Genomic DNA, 20,496 nt, shown 5'->3' on the forward strand with positions numbered 1-20,496 from the left:
ACCTGCTGGCCACGCTTCTTTTGATGCAGCCCGGGATACGATTGGCCTTCTGGGCTGCGAGCGCACATTGCTGGCTGGAATTAGCATGCAATGAAGAACATGCATAATAATTGTTCTGTACAATGAGTGTCAAGTATGGAGTCTTTGTGTAAGATGCAGCACTGAAAAGAGGGTGTGCAGCACAGAAATTGTCATTGTTTTCTCCATCTCTACAGATTCTATTACTTCAATACTGGTTTAATTATTTTCCTGGGTATGGTCTCTTGCTACTCATCCTTAAAGCATCATGGTTTTATTCCCCAGGGCAGAAAACCTTTCCTTTACTGAAATTTGGCAAGTCACTTTCAAAAGGATGCAATTTTTCTGAGTCTGCAAACCTGATTTATTGGTTAATCCCCACAGAGGATGTAGAAAGTGTCATATGTTATAAGTTCTGTGAGTTTTTTGTCTAGACAGAGTATTAGAGTAGGGTTATAAAGATACTCAGGAACATATGCAATTTTTAAATGCAAGAGGACTGTATTACTAAGTACCTTCTCAGCTGCCAGTTGCTTTTCACTGAATACTTATGTTTTTTGAATAAATCGAAATGTCTGTAGTTGCTTCCTACTAAACAGCTTTTGGCCTGTGTTCAGCTACTAAGGTATCATTAAGCAAGTAATTGCTTTCATTGCTTGGGTTTTGCCGAGAACCAGCATCACTGTCTCCATTTGACACGTAGCCTTTTGAGATTTTTGGTCCAAAATCTTAGTGCAGAAAAAGAAGGAAGGAAGGTTTTCCTTCACAGAGGACTGAAAATCGGTGAGGTGGGTTTCAGATTGCTGACAACTAGCCTAGAAGTCCCTTTAGGACATACCTCAGGAGAGAACAGAACTTCTTACCGTCATCATGTTGGGTGTGTTCTTGGTCTCTTCCAAAGCCTTGATGTGAACAGGAAGCTCTGCAGAGACTGCTGAAGGTGACAATTCTCATTCTCAGTGTTTGATGGGAAACACTTTGTACTGATGCTGTGTGGCCTAAAAGACTCTTCTGTTCCTCAGTCACCTCCACTCTCACTTCTGGCTCAAAGTTGTTTCCTAGGTTTCCTCTTTTCTTTCCCCTTTCCTGTACTGCCCATCGTCCCCTATGAGAGTTCTGACTGTTTCACTTGAAGTGACCTGACCCCTGGCTCCTGTACCAAGGTGGCTGAGTGAAATGGTTGGTGAGAATAATGAGTCAGAGGAGAAAAGTATCGATCAAACCTGAAGATGTTTAGGGACTTCTGACATCAGGTCCACTCTTACTGAGCTGACAAAGTTAAGGCTGAATAGGCCATTTGCCTATAAAGGTCCAGTTCATTTATTTCCATCAAATGTTCAGCTGCCATAGACCTCAGGTATGTTTGGATTAAACTTGTTAAACCAGTACTTCTTTGTGAGCATTGTGTTACTGAGAATGGTATTTAAACTGTGCCATAAGGGACAAATTCCTGTGTCCAGTGTCTTGTCAGACTGAGGATTTTCCATTAGACTGAGGTCATCCTGCTAACGTTCACTGGTTTCAAGGGGAAACAAGCTCATTTTAAACCGCAGCAGTAATTAAATCTGCATGCCTACTTGACCGATTGGATATTTAATTCAAGCAGAAGTATTATGGTGGGGTAGTTGAGATAAATGACAGTCAACATTTGCAAGACTGACATAATCTGATTTTTCTTCTTTTTTTTTTTTTTCTTTTTAGGTTTTAAAAATGTTTCTTAGTATAGTACGTAGATATACATGGAGAAATCCTTAGGAAATATGTACTAGCCTGAAATGTTCCTAGCAGGTATTTTCCAAGTTTTGAATAAGAGCATAGAAGACTTCCATCAGGTGAAAGATGCAGAGTACATAAAAACTTGAAGAATTTCACATCAAACCATTCATTGTATTTTTGTGTATATATCTGTGTAATACTATTGCTAGCCATTAGCAGAATGGAGAAAAGAAATTTATTTGGTTAAGAAAATTTTAGAGTTGTTTACAAAGAGCTTTGCAATTTTGTGTGATTTGAAGTATTTAACTATACTCAGTCTATGAAAGTATGCAACTGAATTTATGTTTTGCTTCACTTTTGAAATTGGACATGGTAAACCAGTAGGGATTTCTCCCCACTGAATTGCGAATTATCTGTAAACCAGAAATCGTTGCTTTCTGACAGTGTAGCAGTCTAGTTTATTCAGAACCTCCTAGTTAATAGCACACATGTGGCTCACAGGTTCAACAGCTCTTAGACTGCTGAGAAAGAACAAATACGGTATTCATTTGCTTTACTGGTAAGGGATCACTAATCATAGGTCTTTATGACACTTACTGAAAGTGCTTTTTTGGCATTCTTGGGGTCTTGACTTTCAATGCTTTTTCTTTTTAATTACCTTTTTAATTACTCCCCATCCACCCTGGGAACTCACTATTGGCTCTTCACTCAGGAGTTTTGAAATGAGGAATTCCTCTTGGCTATTAAGTTTCTACCTTCCTTAGAATAGCTACTCTGGTGATTATGATGTACACCTCCTCCTGACTTGATGAAGGTCTCTTTCTGTCTCTTACTGTAGATGTGGTCCAAGACAGCTTTAACCCTGTGCCCTGTCATACAGCTTTGTATTGCTCAAGCCTTTAGCACTATTGTCATGTGCTCTAATAAGCAGTTTCCAACACAGGTAGTTGGGATTGTGTCTGGGATCTGATTTTTGTTGCAACAAGATTTTGAAACATTCTGGACATGCTCCAGATGTAGTTGCTCTTACCAGTCTTTTGGAAGCTCTCATTTATTGACGTTGTACCATATCTGAGCTGTTCTTCAGCCTTTTGCTTTCTGAGGACGCTAGTCTTCCCTCTAGATAACTGGAAGAAAAGTTAGCAGTAACAATTCCCTTCCTGGCAGGATAGCCTGCGCTGTGGATCTTTGTGTCAAATTTATTGTGGACAGATCTTTTGCCCTGTGGGAGCAACAGGAATTTTTGCAGAATTGCAGACTTGATAAACTTCATTTATTCCATTTATGTAGTGATGTCTTGCTCATGGGGCAGTTGCTAAGTAAAAGCCACACTTTTGAGAAGAACTTGCTTTCCGAAGGAGTCAGCCTATAAACTATCCACCTTGTGGTGTTGCAGCTCACTCTCTCTGGTTCTTGTAGTGAGGCCTTGGAAGACTATAAGCGAAAATTTACCCATTGAGTTAGGTAAGTGGCTTATAGAGACTGTGGAGGAGTAAGGAACAAGTGTTCTGTTTGCAAACTTCTCTTGTCCTTCTGAAAATCTACTAGCTGATTAGACATTTGTAAGATTTCTTGACAGATGAAAAAACTTAAATTTGATTAAACCCATTGAAGCTTCAGATTTAAGCTAGAAAAGGTGCTTGAAATACAGATGAGTTGACTTTGTTGTTGTTGTTTTGGTTTAAACAGTAATGAATTATTTTAATGGGCCAAAAAGCTAATATTGCCATTATTATAAGGTACTAAGGACATGGGTTTAAATGAAAATAACTTTAATAGTTGATTGATTTACATGGGGCTATGTGTTGTGTGCCTCTGAAATGTCCTCTGGCTTGTTGAGATATGTTACTGGTCCTGTTTGAGTACCAGATGCATTCTGGAAATTGCTGGGGACCCCATCCAGGGCTTCTGTGTCTTGTGTCTGCTGTCACAGCATGGAATTTAGATGCTTTTTAGTAGACAGCAAGATTTTACAATGTACAGTGTCTTTCATAAAAAGCATATCCCAAATCCATAAAACACCACGTGTACAATTGAAGTGGACTACCCTAGCAAATGAGGAGACCCTGTTAAATGCTTGCTTATAGCTTTGAAAGACTTCGACCTGTTGATTTAAAAGTTTGCCATGCACAGCATGTACTCCTCGGCAATTATTTTTCTAGGCCAAGTCAAAATTAGGCTTTCCTATTTGATTCTTCCTTTTCCCCCACCTCTCAAGGGAAGAAATATTTGTTACTTTTTTCAAAATCCATTGTAGAACTGGACATCCGAAATAATTTGTCACCCTTGAAATATTAGGCACAATGTTTGAACCACAGTCAAAGAAAATTCCAGGTTTGAGCTTGATCTAAGCTAGCTGTGGCACTGAGGGGGTAGCCTGTGTCTCAGGGGATGGCGTGCTAATGTACTGCATGAGATGCCAAGTGGCAGTGGGCAGGTGGAATATTCTTTGAAGAGAGTACAACTAACAAGCATATAGTAAATATGTATTAGGGCAACACTCTCTTATTTTAAATGATAAAATTTACAGTACTCCTCTATGCTACATTACTAAAAGCAATTAAAAGAACATTTTGGTGTATGGCACCATCTGAGGTAAAAGCACCATGCTTACAAGAATGACTTTGTTTGAAAAATTTTAATTTTCAATTAAGCTTGAAAGGACAAAGTGCAAAATTAACTAACTTGCAATTAATTTCAGTAGTAATTATGTAAAAAATTCCAGGCATATAGAAGATGAGAAGCGTGGCATAATTAGTTGTGGAGTTTTTTACTGCTGTAATTACAGTGATGAATATGCATGGGGCTGTTTGGGGAAGGGAAGCACAGCAAGCAATTGTATTTAACTAAACTTTTAGCTGGCTTAGTTATGGAAGCTGTTCTTTGTTTTAATCCCTTCAAAACTGCTGTGAAACTCCAGAGGCAGGGTAGTTCCACTCCAGAGTGTGAAAATTACTTTTTAGGATCTATTTTTCCGATGTAGAGGTCTCCCAGGTCATCTGTCACTTCATGAGTCGTAGGTAACCATTATGTTCCAGTTTTCCAGCTCTTGAAACTTCTGTGAAAAGCCAATGAAAGCAAATTGCACCTTTCATTGTTTGTGTATTTAAAATGTTCAAAGAGAAAGATGTAGAGTGGCACAGGTGAGCATGAGGTAGAGGAACCATCGTGATCTTCAATAGCACGAGGCAAGAAACAGTGCTGTACACAGTGATGTTAAGATCAGAGTCAGGCCCTTAGCTTCCAGAGGTCTCCTTTATAGGGTCCTTATCTATAGAAACAGAAATTAGCTGAAAAATTAAGGAAAAATGGTTTGTAAAGGGAGCAAGGAGTCATGAGGAGCGAGTGTGGGTATATGATTTGGGGTTTTTATTCATTATTTTCTAGATATTTGGTATGTTCCACTTAGTCTATAATCCAGTGTGATTTTGTTCTTTTTTAAATTTTCTTTCCTAATTTGTGTTTAGTCAAGTTTTTAAGATGATACGTAGGCATGTTAAATCAGTCTCCGCCTTGAATGTATGGACACTGTAGATGGCTTGTTAAAATACCACAGTGCGGGGGAGGACAGTACTGAGTTGCTCAAGGATAATTAAGTGCACCTTAAGAGTAAAGCAATTAAGCTACCTCCTTTATGATAGTAAAGAAAAAGTAAATAATCCATTAAAGTGTGTGTGTGGAGAGCAGGGTATGGCTGATGGAAGCCTAGAACTCCCGTTTCTGATCCTGGCTCACAATTTTTAGCTCTGCAACTTCAGGCAAATCATTTTACCAGCTAAAAAGCAAGGCTTAAATTAAGGAATATGTTTACCTATCTTGTTGAATTACTCTAACATGTCTGTGACTTGTCTGTAAATACTTGAAGGAAGAGTATTATAAAAGAAATAGTATAGTTAGTTATTTGCATCTGTACTATTAAGGAGTAGTAGTAAATGTTTTTGTTTCTTCCTGTTTGAAATCAGGTAAACTCTTAACCTTTTTTGTTTTAAGAATGATTTTTAAAATTGCTGCAGATGTTTTTGTGTGTGTGTATGGAAGCATGTCTCAGCTATTACAAAAGATGCTCCCTAGAAGCTTTTCCCACATGATATGGTTATTCCCCAGGACATATTCTATATGGTCACCCAGCTTTTGTTTAAATATAATCATGAAACATCATTTCACCTATTTTCTCTTTTTTCTGTGAAGTGTATCATTAAACTTGTCCTGCATCTATTCCCTTTTACCCTTGTCGCCTTTAGTTCTGGTCTGCCCAAGAATCTAAAAATGAGTCACTGAGCTTAATTTTTATAACCCATGGCTATTATAAATACGTCAATCATGTCTACTCTTAACCATCTTTTCTCAAGACTAAATAAATCATACTTTTTTCTCTTTATATTTAAGCCCTGTTTCCCCATTCATCTATCTTTGTTTTTCATGCTGTACTCTCACCAACCTAATTCTGTCTGTCTTCAAATAAGCTGGCCAAAATAGGATGCCAGTGTTCAAACGTGGTTTCATTGGGGATTTGTAGAATCATGCAACAATATGTTTAATATCCTTTGCTTGTGATAAGCCAGTTTTCTATTAACCTTCTTTACCACAGCTATGCATTACACCAAGATTCTGTCAAAAAAGGTTCATTTTCATGTGACACATTAGCTAATTCAGTGCCTTTTAAACTATGCTTAGCTGTACTAATCATTATTTGCCTCCAGACTTTCCATGCAGAATGTGAACTATAAGTATGCTACCAAAATCTCTTCATTTGTCCTTGCATACAGTAATTATCTTGACATAGTGATTAATAATTATGATTCTTGCCTCTTAATGCAAATTTTAAAATACATTTTTCTTTCTTGCATTGTACACATGCTTTTCATATCAAGAATTGCACAATTCAGTATGACTAGTTCAGTCAGCCAAAGGGTCAGTCAGGTCAAAGGGAAAATCAATGTTTCCACAATCTTTGTGGAAACAAAAAGCAAGACTACATCTTCAGCGAGAATAAAATCTGGCGTTCTCACATTCATTAGGCTACGTTTGTCAGTGCTGAATAAACAACCTTTCATCAAGTGCAGCAATTTTCTTCGTTCTGTAATTAAAGATATTTTTTGCTTAATTTCTTTATATGAAAACTTGCTGAAGTGAGACCAAAATTTTTATAATGCATATTTCAAAGAGAGGAATGAAGGTTCTGGATAAAGTCCCAGGTACTATAATATCTTGATTTACTGTCTGAAATGTTATGCTGATTCCATCCACAGAGGAAAGCTATCCAAGTTTCCTCTACACATTAAAGGAGATGAGCTCCTTCTTCCTTTATGAATGCATGGTTAGCTTCTAAGGCTTGTAGAATTTATTGATTTGTCAATGAAGTATGAAATTCTACTGAACTTGGCAGTAGGATGGGATCATGCAACAAGTGAGATAAAATTCTTTAAAAGAAGAGATCCATCCTCATTGTTAAGAGGGTGTTTTTGGTCTTTTTTCTGTTTATCTGAAGACAGGCTTGGTAAAACTAATGCAGGTTCGTCAGCTCAGTTGGAGAAATAACCCAAATTTAGGTTTTATGGGGTGTTTTGGGTTATTTGATTGGCAGGGGTGGAGGTTTTGGTTTGGGTTTTTTTTTTTTTTGGACTATAGGCTAGCATATACATTCAGGACTATCAGAGGTCTCAGGCTACCTCCAGAGAGGCGTCTAGACTATTGTTAGCTCAAGGTGATCTATTCCAGTGCTTCATTATCCTTGCCACTTAGCAAGCTGAATCTGACACCAGAGCTACACATGTAGCTTAGGAAGTTGATAGTAAGTTGTTGTGGTGCTTTGCCTTTAGGGGTAAGTGGTTCAGATTCAACCTGGCTTGTGGTTACTTACAATTGTAGGATTTTTGATACTCTGCAGAAAAACTTTGGGAAACTCTCCTGAGGACGTAAAGGGATAATAGTCCCTACAATAAAACCATCAGAGCGGTCAGGATAACTGGAAATCTAAAGGCATGGAGGCATGTGGTGTCACTCACAGACAAAGATAACACCTCTGATCAATTAGATGTATGAAATAAAGCTGTAATCTCTCATGTTAGTCATTTGGGACACTTTCCTGCAGCTTTTGAAAGCACCCAGTTTATATTGTTAGTTGGAGCGTGCATTGTTTTGATTTTCTTTCCTTTCAAATTTCTGTATTTAAAAATACTAAAAGCTTCCTTGCAATGGTTTCTTCAGCATAAACAACCCCGATTCTTACAACCTTTCTTGGTAGTTAGTGTCTTATGGACATCTGATAATTCGTGTTGTTTTCCACCAAGCTCTGACTCATCTTTGCTTTTTTTTAAGTGTGATGGCCTGAGCTGGATAAATACTTCAGCAGACACCTTGCTAGGGCTGGGTACTGTTGGGGTTGCATTTTTCACTGCCAGTTAACACCCTATTTTCTGCTGACACGTGACTAAGTGTGATCCTGACTGTCTCTGCTGTTTTCTGATCATTCTGAGTTTTAATCTTGTCTAGCAGGGTGCTTGTGTTGCCTAACAGCAAGCTGAATAAGCATATTCTCTCTGTTTTGTCATTCAGGTAGTTATTGAGTAGTATCAGATTCAGACCAGAGCCCTTTGGGCCTCCCTGAAAAGCTTTCCATTTTGTAATGAACCACTGGCAGCCACAGCCTTTGAATGGTTCCCTCCCACTCCCTATTTTCAGTGTCATATTTTCTAATCGAGTGAGATTTTTAGCCGAGGATGAAAAGCACAAGTTTATCTTCTTCCTGGTGTTAATGCCTTCCAGATGCTCGTTGGTGTGCCATTTGTGTATACTAGCTTTCAAATGCAGCTTTTTTCCTTTTTTTCTCTTTGCTTCACTTGCTTCTCTTTTTTTTCTTTTTTCTTCCCCCTCTCTTTCTCTGGCATTAGTCTGTGTCTTGTGATCAGGAAGGCCAAACAGGGCTATGCAATAGCTACTTTCACAACCAATTGTCATCTTTGCTGTTGTGTTTTATGCTTTATTTCTTTTTTTTTTTTTAAATAATATTAAAGGAAAGATTTAGAGTTTGATTTGCAACCAAGTATGATGTTTGTTAAGACCTTCTTGAAGGTGTAACCTGAACATAGTGAAGCTATTGTGGCCACTGGCAAGACTTTCTTGCTGTTTACACTGAGTTTACAGAGCTTGTAGCTGGAAGGAAACATTAGTTTGTATGTCAAACAACTGTAATGCAAAGTCAGGATAACTTTAAGAAGCAAAGCATCTCATGATGTAATTTCACGCAGGTGCTTTCTCTGGTGGAACCAAGCACTGAGCTCCATCTTGGTTTGAACTGTGCATCTTCCCAAATCGACTCAGTTGTAATGATCTTGCTTTCCTCTCCAGACTCCTTTTGCTTCCTAGAGGCAGACAGGGCAGCCTGCAGGGCTCTTGCTAGAATGGATTTGCTGCCTCTTTCCCCTGTTGCATGCTAGAAGCAGTGAGTGAAGGGGCGTTGGGTAAGTATGAATGGATGGTGTGAAATGTGATCCCAGGAAAGGGATTAGGTGACCTAGCAAGTCTTGTCTGTCTCTGCTTTCTGTTTTGAGTCTTTTTTTAACTCAAGTTCACAACCTGCTAATGGTTTCTAAATCGTTAGGACACTATCTTGAACAAATGAAGCTATGTGGACTGTGTATCTGACATCATCTCTTCCTCTTCACAATTCTAGAAAAAATAGGATTGGTAATAGTAATATATGACAGGGCATGGACTTTGTACTAACACTTTTTCAAAAAGCAGAGCCATTAAAATACAGTCCTTGAATGATTAGACTAAATTTAAAAGCTGATTAAAAACTTTACAGTATATCTGAATCACACCACTAGCAGTATTTCTTCCCAAGTATAGCTAACTCTGCGGGCTCCAAAACCCTGCACCGCATCTCTTCAAGCCTTATTATCCTTCTTATGCATCAGCTATCCATACCACTAGTGTGGCATCTAGGAAGAAGCTAATGTGCACATTCTAGCCGAACAGTATGTATGTCATCTTACCAACCTCCAGAATAAACACTGTAAAAAATGTGATTTATCTGTCTGTCCTGTACAGCATCCCATGTTCAGCTTTTTCCAGACATTCTATTGAAATAACATGCATTTTTGCAGGCATGTAGATCACCCAAGATAACTTGGTAACAGTTTTGCAATGTGGTGTAATTTAGTTTCAGGTTTGATAGATGAAAAAACCACAAGCGTTTCATCCACTGATTATCATTTTAATTAGTTCACTTTTTGTTTTGAGTTGGGTTTTTTTCCTCCTAGATAGTCATATGACTCCAAGGAATGTTGGCGGAGCATGTAATGGAAACTTGGATTCTAAACTCTCAGGGTCAGACTGGAATAGGAAAGGCAAAGCCACCCATGGCCTTTGACAAATCTATTTTCCTTCATACTTTTGACTTGAAACTGCTTAAGACCTTTCAAAATTAATCAAGGTGGGGAATGCTTCTGTGCTGGCAGGGAGCAGGGAGCTGATACAACATCCAGGCTCTTACCTACCTCAGAGCTCTGTTACTCCAATTAACCTTTGCAGAAGACAGGACAGTGCACTTGCACATAAATTTGCCAGTGTTCTCAAGGGTATTTGGTAGAAAATATACTTGTTGTGCCATTAGTTAAAGAAGTCAAGATAAAGCTGATGTTGGAGACTAACTGTGAGTCCGCTTGGTTCTTGCTGGTTGAATTTCACAGTTCTGTTAACTTTTTCATTAAATCATTATTTTGTTTTAACTTTCAAGACTATACAATACTACTCATTAATTGTACACAATGGATTACACAGCAACCAGAGACCCAAAATCTGGACTTTTCCTGCAGTTGGGGAATACTGTTTGTGACTTGAACAAGGTGAGACTGGAATATCTCTTGGGAGATTAGGGAGAAGCAGCAGGCTGTGGTACAAGATCAATGGCTGTTATCTCCAATTTAGGCACAGTGCTTGCGCTGGGGCTAGAGCCTGGGATGCTGCTAGTTGTCATAGGTCTTGGCAAGAGCACCAACAGCTCATTTATGCTATGAAGACAATACAGTTTTTCTTTCTTTGAAGCATGTTCTTGCTTTATTTTATAAGCTAGGTCCACCAAAGAGCCTTTTAGTGGTGCTGCTATTTGAGATTTTCATTCTGCAGAACAGGTTTAACTTAGTGACTGGGAGGAGGACGATAGTAGTGGAAGCCCCTAGAGCTTTCAGTGCATCAGGCTCTTGCTGAGTGGCATCTTCCTGTCATAAAATGTTATGAGAGGTGTATAGTAACTAACTTTTTGGCAATGTCCCTGACGGTGGCCCTCCATTTTCAAAGGAGAAAGAGGAGACAAACAGAAGTGACTGAACCCCTCTATTTAGAGAAGAGGACTTTATTAGGAGAAGGAACATCCTAATGTTCTGCCCCTGCTTTTGGGCATAGTTTCTGTACTGGCTGTGAAGTAATCAAATTACACCACTAGCCTTTTGGGCTGTCACATGTCCAGGAAGTGCTGCTTAGATCAATGTTGGAGTGATCCTGACTTGCATTTGAGTAACACTTTAATTGCCTCCTTGGCCTCCATCCAGCTGCCAAGCCTGGACTTTTTGTTTCCATGCTTGATGGCAGATTTTGGCTTTGCAGGTTTTTACATTACTGCCAAGTTAATTTTAGAACTTTAGTTGCCATGGCTACTGCTAAGTATTTCTTAGTTCTCTACTTATTTGCTCAGTTTGCTGCTTTCCTTTTTTCTTTTTTTTTTTAATGTTTAAACTGCGATGTGTGAAGTGCATGGAATAATTATCCTACCCTGCAGAAGATAAAAAGGAGGGCATGTGAGAGGTGAGGCTCTTGATCTTCAGTCTGATGACTCAGCTGCTCTTTCAGCAGCTGCAAAGACTTTAAAACACTGCTCTTGTAACGCGTGGTCAGGATGAGGGGTTTAAGTCTGGGGAGGAAGGCACAGGTAATGCACTCATTCTGATGCACTGAATGAGATGTGCTGAGACTGCTGCTGATTCTGCTGACTGGTACTGTCTTGAGGTTTATCTGTGTCTTGCTGTCTAGTTGTATAGACTTATAACTATACATAGTTCCAAGTCTTACGCTGAGCTTTAAATTCTTTGGAACAATGGCCATCATCTTGCTCAGAGCCTGTACAGTACATTATAAAGAGAAATCCTATTTCATTACTAGAGCTCCAAGGTGCTACACTAACACCAATAATGATTAAAAAAAATTATATGTATGTATGGATAACAAGTTCTCCATATCGAGATGTCCTACCCTGTTTATGCAGGCAAGGTCATGAATGTCTTTTCAGTCATCTGAAAGAATAGGCGAAGACAGAGCACCCAGTGCTATTTAGACTTCTGATTAATATTTGAAACACTTATGCTTTTGAGGAAAATGTAGTTCTTGTCAGTACAGAAGAGCTTGGGAGAATGTCCTGAGAGCCCAAGAACATCATTATCTAGTTTTCAAGTGGGGATAGCAGGGCAGGGAGGCAGGCAGAGGTGGAGGAAAGACCTGATGGGCAACTTCAAGAGCTGGGAATAGAGCCACGCTCTGCTCCAACTTCTTAGCTCAAGGGCTGTGCTGGCTACTGTGGTTCTCGTCCGTGGGTATTAGGGACACTTGTGATTAGCACAGGGTGAAACACAGAATAACCTGGTGCCCTTTCAAGCCAGGACATCTATGCAGATCAGTGTTGTCTGGATGTGAGGCCGTTGCTGTTGACGTACCTGGAAGGATCTTGGGGTTTCATCCTGCTGCTTTCCCAGAAATCTTACCCATTTACCAAGTACCTGGTAAGCAAAGATGTAATCATATTGTATTACTTTGGCTAATTCCCATAGATAAGGTCTGTTTAGTATGTGCAACACCTCTATTAATAAATCTCTCTTCTGTGCCTGAAACAGAGTAAGCCAAAGCGGGCAGAAACACACTTTGAATGCAGTTGAAAACAAATCCTTGTTTTGGATGTCTAAGGGAAATATGAAGCTGCTTGGGGAGGGGAACAAATGGTAACTGAGCATGAAACTCCATGAAGTCAAGGTGCTGTGCTGTCTGGGCTAGATCTTGTTTGTAGCTTGGAGAAGGGCAGTAGGGAAAAAAGAACTGGGTGAGAAAGGACATCACTAGAATAAAGAATATTCTGAAAGTCCAGTGCACAAAATCTACATAAGACTTATTTTAGTGGGACATAAAATCATCAAGGATAAGAAATTTAAGAGCTTTTGGAGACTTAGCTGAATGCCCTAGGAACTCCTAGCACAAAAAGTAAATAACGTGCAGAGGCTCTGCCTGTCTGTATTTGATTTTTGTCGTCTTTAACCTTCCAAGCTGCAGCTCTGCTCTTTAACGAGTTGGAATTTAAATGTGTTGCTACAGTAGCGTCTTTGTTGGAGATGGACCGTGACTCGTGCTCATTAAGGCTACAGATGTCTGCTCAGATTATGTGTTTCAAAAGCTTTTTCTCTGATGAACTGTGAAAAGCCGGGCTTGAGCAGAGGATTGCGAAAGATAAAATAACAGCCCCTCATCCCTGTGTCTGGCAGACTTAATGCAGTTACTCTCAGATCTTCTTAAAAACTTTTAAGACAGCAAATTTGTTCACAGTCAATAAGAGAGCCCTCTGAGCACAACCCGTTATGTTTCCTTTATCAGTCTTTTCTAAGTTACTCACAAAGCTTTTTACACTCCAAAAATCTCTAATCTGCGAATTCAGCATTTCCCAGATAATAAGGTTTAATAGGCATAAGTGGCATTGATAAATCTTTATATGTGGTGTGATTAGAAAACATAGATCTTCTTAAGGGGGTGGAAAAAAAAGCACTGAAGAATAAATACTCCATGAATTTAAGCTAAATTAGCTTGTCCACTCACCTTTTTTGTGAATTTGCATTAATTGCAGAGCAGACAGAACTTTTTAAGCCTGCCTGGATAATACCTCCTTCTTCTGGGAGAAGATGACTGAATTATCAAGAAATTCAGTTCAGTGACTTCTGTGACATGTAAACATTTGCTGAAAGTTACTAGAGCAGAACTACGGAGTCATGGCTTTTTCTTTCTAAAGTAGTTGTGCATGTCCAGCTAAGATTTTTCAGGTATTCTTATATCTCACCTTCTCCCTATTACAATGTGCACAAAATGGATAGAGGCTCATCGGGCAGTCTCAGCTAGGTACCTGTCATTCCTTTCCACATGTCTGTATACTCACCTTGCTCTACAAAAAAACAGAATGTTACCAAGGAATTACCAAGAAGTTATTCATTTCAACGTGATCAGATATATAGTAAGATGAAGACAAAACTTGTAAAAGTCTCTTGTATGCAAAACTGTCTCATAGTTCTGCTACTTTTGTTTTCGCTGTGCTATAGAGCAGTTTTCTTGCCAGAGCATTATTTTGGAAGACCGTTAAGGGCAGTTAATTTCTTTTCCTTGAATGGGAAGTTCCCTCTCTAGGGCTACAAGCCAAGCAGTGCTGATAGGCTCGGGTAGTGTTACTTTCATCTTTTGCAGGTTTGGATTTACTGACTTTTCTAGAAAAGGGAGGTTAGATGCAGGTTGGTCTTTCTTGGTTTAAACTACACCACAGCAGAAGTGAAATACCACTGTACTTCACTTGTGAACGTGTTTTACTGAGACACCTTAAGGTTGTGTCTTCTTGGCCCGGAAAACCCACCTGTAAGGCAACAATAAGGTTGTTATGGTGGTGGAAGAAGACTTTGTTTCGATGATAACTGAATCTTCCTAGGCAGAACTCTGTCTCAGAGATGATGCGCTCTATGTCTGTTCCTGTAAAGGTATAAAGACTATGCGTGTTTAGGGAGCTGGATTCTTTGCATGGGGAGGGAGAGTGTCTCCATTGAAAGTACTCAGCACTGCCCAGGGCACAAGAAAGAGCACTTGACAAATAAACCAGATTCTGTCCTCTTCACAGGATATATCTGTACTCCTCAGTGCAGCTCCATGTTAGAGACACACAGGCTAGAACTAGCTGAACTGATGGAGATGCTAATTCAGATCCCAAAAGCAATATTGATGTGTTGGCCGGTTCAAAGGTTGCACCAGATAGCACTATTCAAAAGAGCACCTTCACAGCTATACTTCTGGTTCAGAGATCTCTACGCAGAACTGTAGTCCCTCAGTAGTGTAGGCATGCCCTGAGATTGCTCTTGTTCTCAGAGACACAGTGAACTAAATGGGAATACAAGCAACAGATCTAAAAACCTGAAAAGGAATAGAGAGTTACTGGTAAACAAATGATGTTTCGTTAGCCACAGTAATCCCAAAGCTCCAAAACAGCATGTTAACTGCAAATTTACCCCAAATCTCTGCAAGATATGTGGGTTGTTGTATGAAAAGGATCATAAAACCAGATAAAATAGATGTCTTGTTTCAGACCAGTCATCAGATCCCATCTGACTTTTGAAAAAATATTTTTTTCTTCAGCAATCTGTTTAATCTGTTTGGATTTATGGGGGCTTTTCATGCAGGACCTAGAAGATGCTATCATAAACAGATGGATAACCTTAAAAGTTTTGAAAAGAAGTTAACGTATAATTCAATTCTCTCATTTTTCTTCCCTTTTAATAAGATGGAGCGTATAAAGAGAAGGGACTGTGCTGCTGCAGAATGATCCCATGGTAACTAATTAGGTCTCATCAGGTCTGCAAAGGCATCCTGTTCCCAGTCTTATGCCAATGTGCTGTAACCAGTGAGCCAAGCTGAATGAAAGTCTTGTGGTATTTTACTGGGATGTCATAATATTTACCTTCCTTGCACTGAAGAATTTCAGGTAGTGGTATTCATCCATGGATCATTCCTTGCAAATAAACTTGTTGATGTTTGCATAAAAATGATCTGCTTGTCACTATACTCCCTATGCTGGCCCTTGTCCATGATATGTGACATGAATTCATTTCTCAGCTGGTGAATTTAGGGAGTGTATTAAAGAAGCCACAGCAATATGTGATAAGCTGTAATTAAAATTACTAATGCATGTAAATTCCTTTCCTCCCTTCTGCTTTGATTTACATTCTTCATGCAGACTTTGTTCAGTTTGAGTGAGCCAGAGACCTAGTGTTGACTGGTAATAACGATTTCTGCTTTCTCTCCGGCACAGTTTGCATGGGAAAATAAATTTAGCAAGGATCCTCACTGAGGTGTGACGCTAGGTATCAAGAAAACTGTGTGGCTTGCAGCTGGCCTCCAAAGCTCTGGTCTGTGGTTGTAGTGGCATCATCAGTAAAACAGATCTTTTTAAGAGCGGTAGTTTTCATAGTCAGTAGCAGGACCAATAATCATGTTCTCTTAGTTCTGGTACAGTCTTTCTTTCCCATCTCATCCCTTCTTACTAAAATATCTATGATTTAAAATGGAGATGTTTAAAGGATTAGCCATTTTATGTTGTATTATCTTAACTGACTAATGCATAAGTTATTTTTAGTGATGCTGAAAAATGTGATTTGGTGTTTAATCATGGAAGTGAACTACCAAAATCAAATATTGAGAGAAATACCCAAAGCATCTTGATGCAGAACAATGGGTGCTTGAGGAAAGCTCTTCTATTATGCCGGACGCAGTCGGTATATATTTCATTATTTTGTTGCTAGAGAAATTTGTGGCTCAGTTGCAATTCTGAGTGACCAAAAAGCAGTTTTAGTTGATAGGCGAATGAAAGGAAAATAGTATGTTAAGATTTACTGTCCCAGCCTTCTGCAGTAGGAAATGAAGAATTTGGATGGATAGTCCTCTTGTAATTGTGTGGATTTTGGAGGTCAAGGGGTTGGGCTTGTTTTGTTTGTTTTTTACTCAGTCTCTCGTTTTTCTTGAGGTAGATGAATGTCTTGTATCAGAATAGTATTTTTCTTTTTGAGGCTATAAGGAGTTACAGCCTGCACAGAAATAGAAATTCTCCCCAAAAAAGAAAACAGTACTCAAAGGCTGTATGACCTTGTGAACAGGGGGCTGAAATGGAGTCAGAGGAACATGGTACTGTGGTGCTTGGCACTGGCCTCAAGTGCGGCAGAGTCGCATCAGTGTGTTTATGCCATTTTGCTTCTCTGAGCCTTTCCTCCTTTGCATTTTGTTGCCTTTTATTGTGTTTTCTCATATAAGATTTGCATGCAGTTCAAGATGCATTCAGATGTTGTCCAAAGTCATTATTCCGTTACCTTTTTGCTTCTCTGGGCCCAGAGCCTGGGCAAGAATTCCTTCTCCTGTATCATGACTGAACAAATTCAACTGTAACTTCTCCTACAGTTCTCGGTAACTTTGCTGATTCGTCAGGGCCTCCTGCAAATAAAATATATACTATATACTATTTGAAGTACCTCTTCTGATCTGGTCGTCTCATCTCTTCTCATCAGCCCTCTAATACTGCTGTTTAGGGTCATGCTTCTGCTCCTGCTCCCTGCCACTCAGTTCCCATTCCCTTCACAATTTCCACCTCAAATTAAAGCTCATTTGTGTGAGCTCATCTTTCATGGCCTCAGCCCAGCTCATGTTTTTGTTTTCCTCATCTTTGTTCTACCCTAATCTGTTTTTTTGTTTGGTTTGAGGGTTTTGTTTTGTTTTGCTTTTACCATTCACTTCTTTCACTGCACTTTTTGCTTTCAGATTTTCACATCTCTTACTGGTATCACATCTGCCAGGCTTACATCACTGTTTTTGCTGTTCCAACACCCTTTCTTCTTTTGAATTTTTTCCAGCAGGAGGTCTTCTGATCACAAACATCCAAATAACCATCCTTTACTGAGCAGCTATCTGTATTTTCTCCCGTACTTATTTTGGACTGTTAGATCTGTGGAGCACAGGATGTAGTTGCTGCCTTTTTTGATAAACTACACGTAAACTTTGACTGCACTGCAAGTTATCATTAAAAGTAAAGATCAGGCCTTTTACATCTCTGATTCTAGTGTGCTTTGCCGGCTACAGCTGAGGTACTGTGCTTATGCCTCGGAACTGGGTGTCTCACCTCTGGAAACAAAGTTATGACTGATAGATAGGGATGGGGGAGATACTCCCATGATAGTGCACATGCTTCCTACTATGGTGACATGTTTTCCTTTTTCTCAGTTTGTCTCTCCCTAGTAGTTTATCTGCTGGCACTTATTGCGGGTCAGGATGGACTGAGTGATAGTCAGCCAATCTCTGATTTCCATGCATATGCTTTTAATAAGCTGATTTTCCACAATCCAAAGAAAAAAGGAAAACTTACTTTTGTCACACAGTACGTTAGCGGAAAACACAGCATAGGTTAAGAGCAGTTTTATATTGAAACAAATCTCAGGCTTCCTTTTCTTTTTGTCTTGCAGAGGCAGGCAGCGGCCAAGACTACATGACCCCAGAAAATCAGCTACTTTACTACCCTAGTATTACCTATGCTATCATTGGTAGCTCTGTCATTTTCGTACTTGTGGTGGCCTTTCTTGCCTTAGTCCTGCATCACCAACGGAAACGCAACAATCTCATGACCCTGCCAGTGCATCGACTGCAGCACCCTGTCCTGCTGTCCCGGCTGGTGGTCCTTGATCACCCACACCACTGCAGCGTCACCTACAACGTCAACAATGGGATCCAGTACGTGTCCAACCAGGCCTACCACAGGCCAGTGGACCTGGACTCTCCGCCATCCTATTCAGAGGCTGTGCTCGACCAAAGGTATGTACAGGAGCTAATTCTGTGCTCACCAAAGTTTCATGCTACTGGTTGCAGCTCTGTTAGTCTGTACTTCTGCTCCCGACTTATCCTTATTACTGCTTTTGACAGAATTAGTGTTGCAATTCTGTCACATGCATAGGGCCAAATTTGGGCAAATTTGAGCTCCTCCTGCATATGAAAAATTCATTGTCCTCAGGTCCCCTTACTGTTACTGGTATTAAACGGATTTAAGGCGAACTTAAGTCATGCTCTTTTAGTGTGTGTCATTGGTAGTAGAGATTTTGAGGATGGCAGGAGAATGCAAAGAAATGTATCACTTGTCTAGTAGTGATATCCTGTGTCAGTCTGGAATCAAAACATGAAAATTGAATTTGGAGTTTTGCCAAAAAACAGCTAGGTTGTAGGTCATACTATTTAAAAAAAAAATTACCCTGGTCACATGTGAGAAGTATATAAAGGTAAGAGGTCTTCAATTCTTACATAAAGAAATTGTATAGTCCCTCTGCTCTGTACTACTTTCCCTTTACCAATAGAAGAAAAGAACAGGACTCTGAAATGGAAAGTGCTGTTGTCATTTTAAATAGCTGAAAGTGTGCTGAATTTTTGTGGGTAGGTGTGGTTTGGGTTATGATGTTTTATTTGTAGATAATTAACCTTCGTTTTAACCTCTGTCTGTAAAGTCTTCCCAAACAAAACTCCTAGACTGACATCCTCTGTACATAAAAAGGTCATGGTATGAACTTTAATGATCCAGATTGTTCACTGTCACCCTGTCAGTATTTTTTAGTATGAACTCTGGGATCTAAGAATGATAGTATAATCATTTACATTCCTATTCTCTGCTTCATTTGGCAGCAGCTCCCTTGTCTTAATGTTGACATTCATAATAATGATATCTTTTCATTAGTAAGGATGACTAAATGAGCAGCTGTCCAGATTGTAATCACTTCTCACCTGGGCTGATACAAACTACCAGTAATTTCAGAGCTAATTGCTCCCAGGACCTGTTATCAATCTGCTAAACCCTTCAGTCCCTTTACTTGTTTACTATCAGAACCAAAAAACAGTTTTCCTGAATCCAGTACTCATCTTGTCTATGCCTACTTAGCAGTTGCTCTGCATGTGATATCATGACAGCAAAAGTGATTTGTCACGTGGAGAATTCAGTTCGTTATTTATTTGTAGACCCTAAGCCATTAATCTCTGTCACGTAACAGAGGTTTCCTCAGAGCTTTCTTGTGTTCACATCATTATCTATAGGTGTAAATCCACTACTTATTTCTTTTAAAGCGCTTTCTCAGGTTGTGTAAATGTTATACAGGAAAAATTCTTACCTCTTGCAGCTGTCTTTGAGGGTAAGCCGAGATTTGTTGGAAGTGCATACGCATGAAAATAGGAGTGTAGAGTGTTAAGCAGGATGTAATTAGCTATGTTGCATCTTGACCAGAAACCTTGGTGTCCAGTGGTGGTGTGGATGTTTTGAAATGACCTGAATAATGTAGGCAAGTCTGTTTGAGATCTCCTGATAGGTGTCATCATGGAAAAGCTAAGAAATACTGTTTGTTTTTTTCATAACTGGAAAACTATGTACTTTCTTCTGTACTACTGTTTTCAGTAACCTCTTACTATGTTGTGTATCTTACAGCAGACCACCTTGGTTTGACCTTCCTCCACCACCTTATTGTTCTGAATCTGAATCCCCTAATCAGCCAGATCTTCCTCCTTACCGATCTCGGACAGGAAGCTTGGTGAGCACAGACACACCCATGGCAGGAAGCCCTCTGGGCACAACCAGCAGTTGGACAAGAGACATCCATGACAGCATGGATGGCCACAGAACTCTTCTCGAGAGGACAGCAGATCGAAGCGATTCTCTGGTCAACCACATTGCTGAAAGAGAAGTGTAACTGCTCCAGTATTTGGGATGGGCAGGAAGGCATTTACTTTTTCAAGTCTGTATGGGTTAATCTGCTGTGGCTAATAGGTTTCAGGGGGACATGTGCCTGAATGATGACTTGATTTGTATCCACACTAAGTTAATATTTTAATTCAGCATTTTGGGCTCATCAAAGACAGAGCTGTGAGAGCTAAACCTAGAGTCACATCAGCTCTCCACAATATTTCTGCAAG

General features: G+C 39.6%; 1 protein-coding gene across 1 annotated transcript in view; it reads left to right on the forward strand.

Annotated features, from left to right (window-relative positions):
* The window catches only part of LDLRAD3 (low density lipoprotein receptor class A domain containing 3), a 72,733-nt gene extending 52,460 nt beyond the window's left edge, over nt 1-20,273 (forward strand). Inside the window, exons 4-5 of the mRNA XM_019470586.1 lie at nt 18,021-18,366; nt 20,012-20,273. Of these exons, the coding sequence (XP_019326131.1) occupies nt 18,021-18,366; nt 20,012-20,273 (608 nt within the window). The remainder of the gene's footprint in view (nt 1-18,020; nt 18,367-20,011) is intronic.
* The last annotated feature ends 223 nt before the right edge of the window (nt 20,274-20,496 follow it).

This window comes from Aptenodytes forsteri, unplaced genomic scaffold (genome assembly GCF_000699145.1).
Source record: "Aptenodytes forsteri isolate BGI_AS27 unplaced genomic scaffold, ASM69914v1 Scaffold511, whole genome shotgun sequence".
Taxonomy (NCBI): domain Eukaryota; kingdom Metazoa; phylum Chordata; class Aves; order Sphenisciformes; family Spheniscidae; genus Aptenodytes; species Aptenodytes forsteri.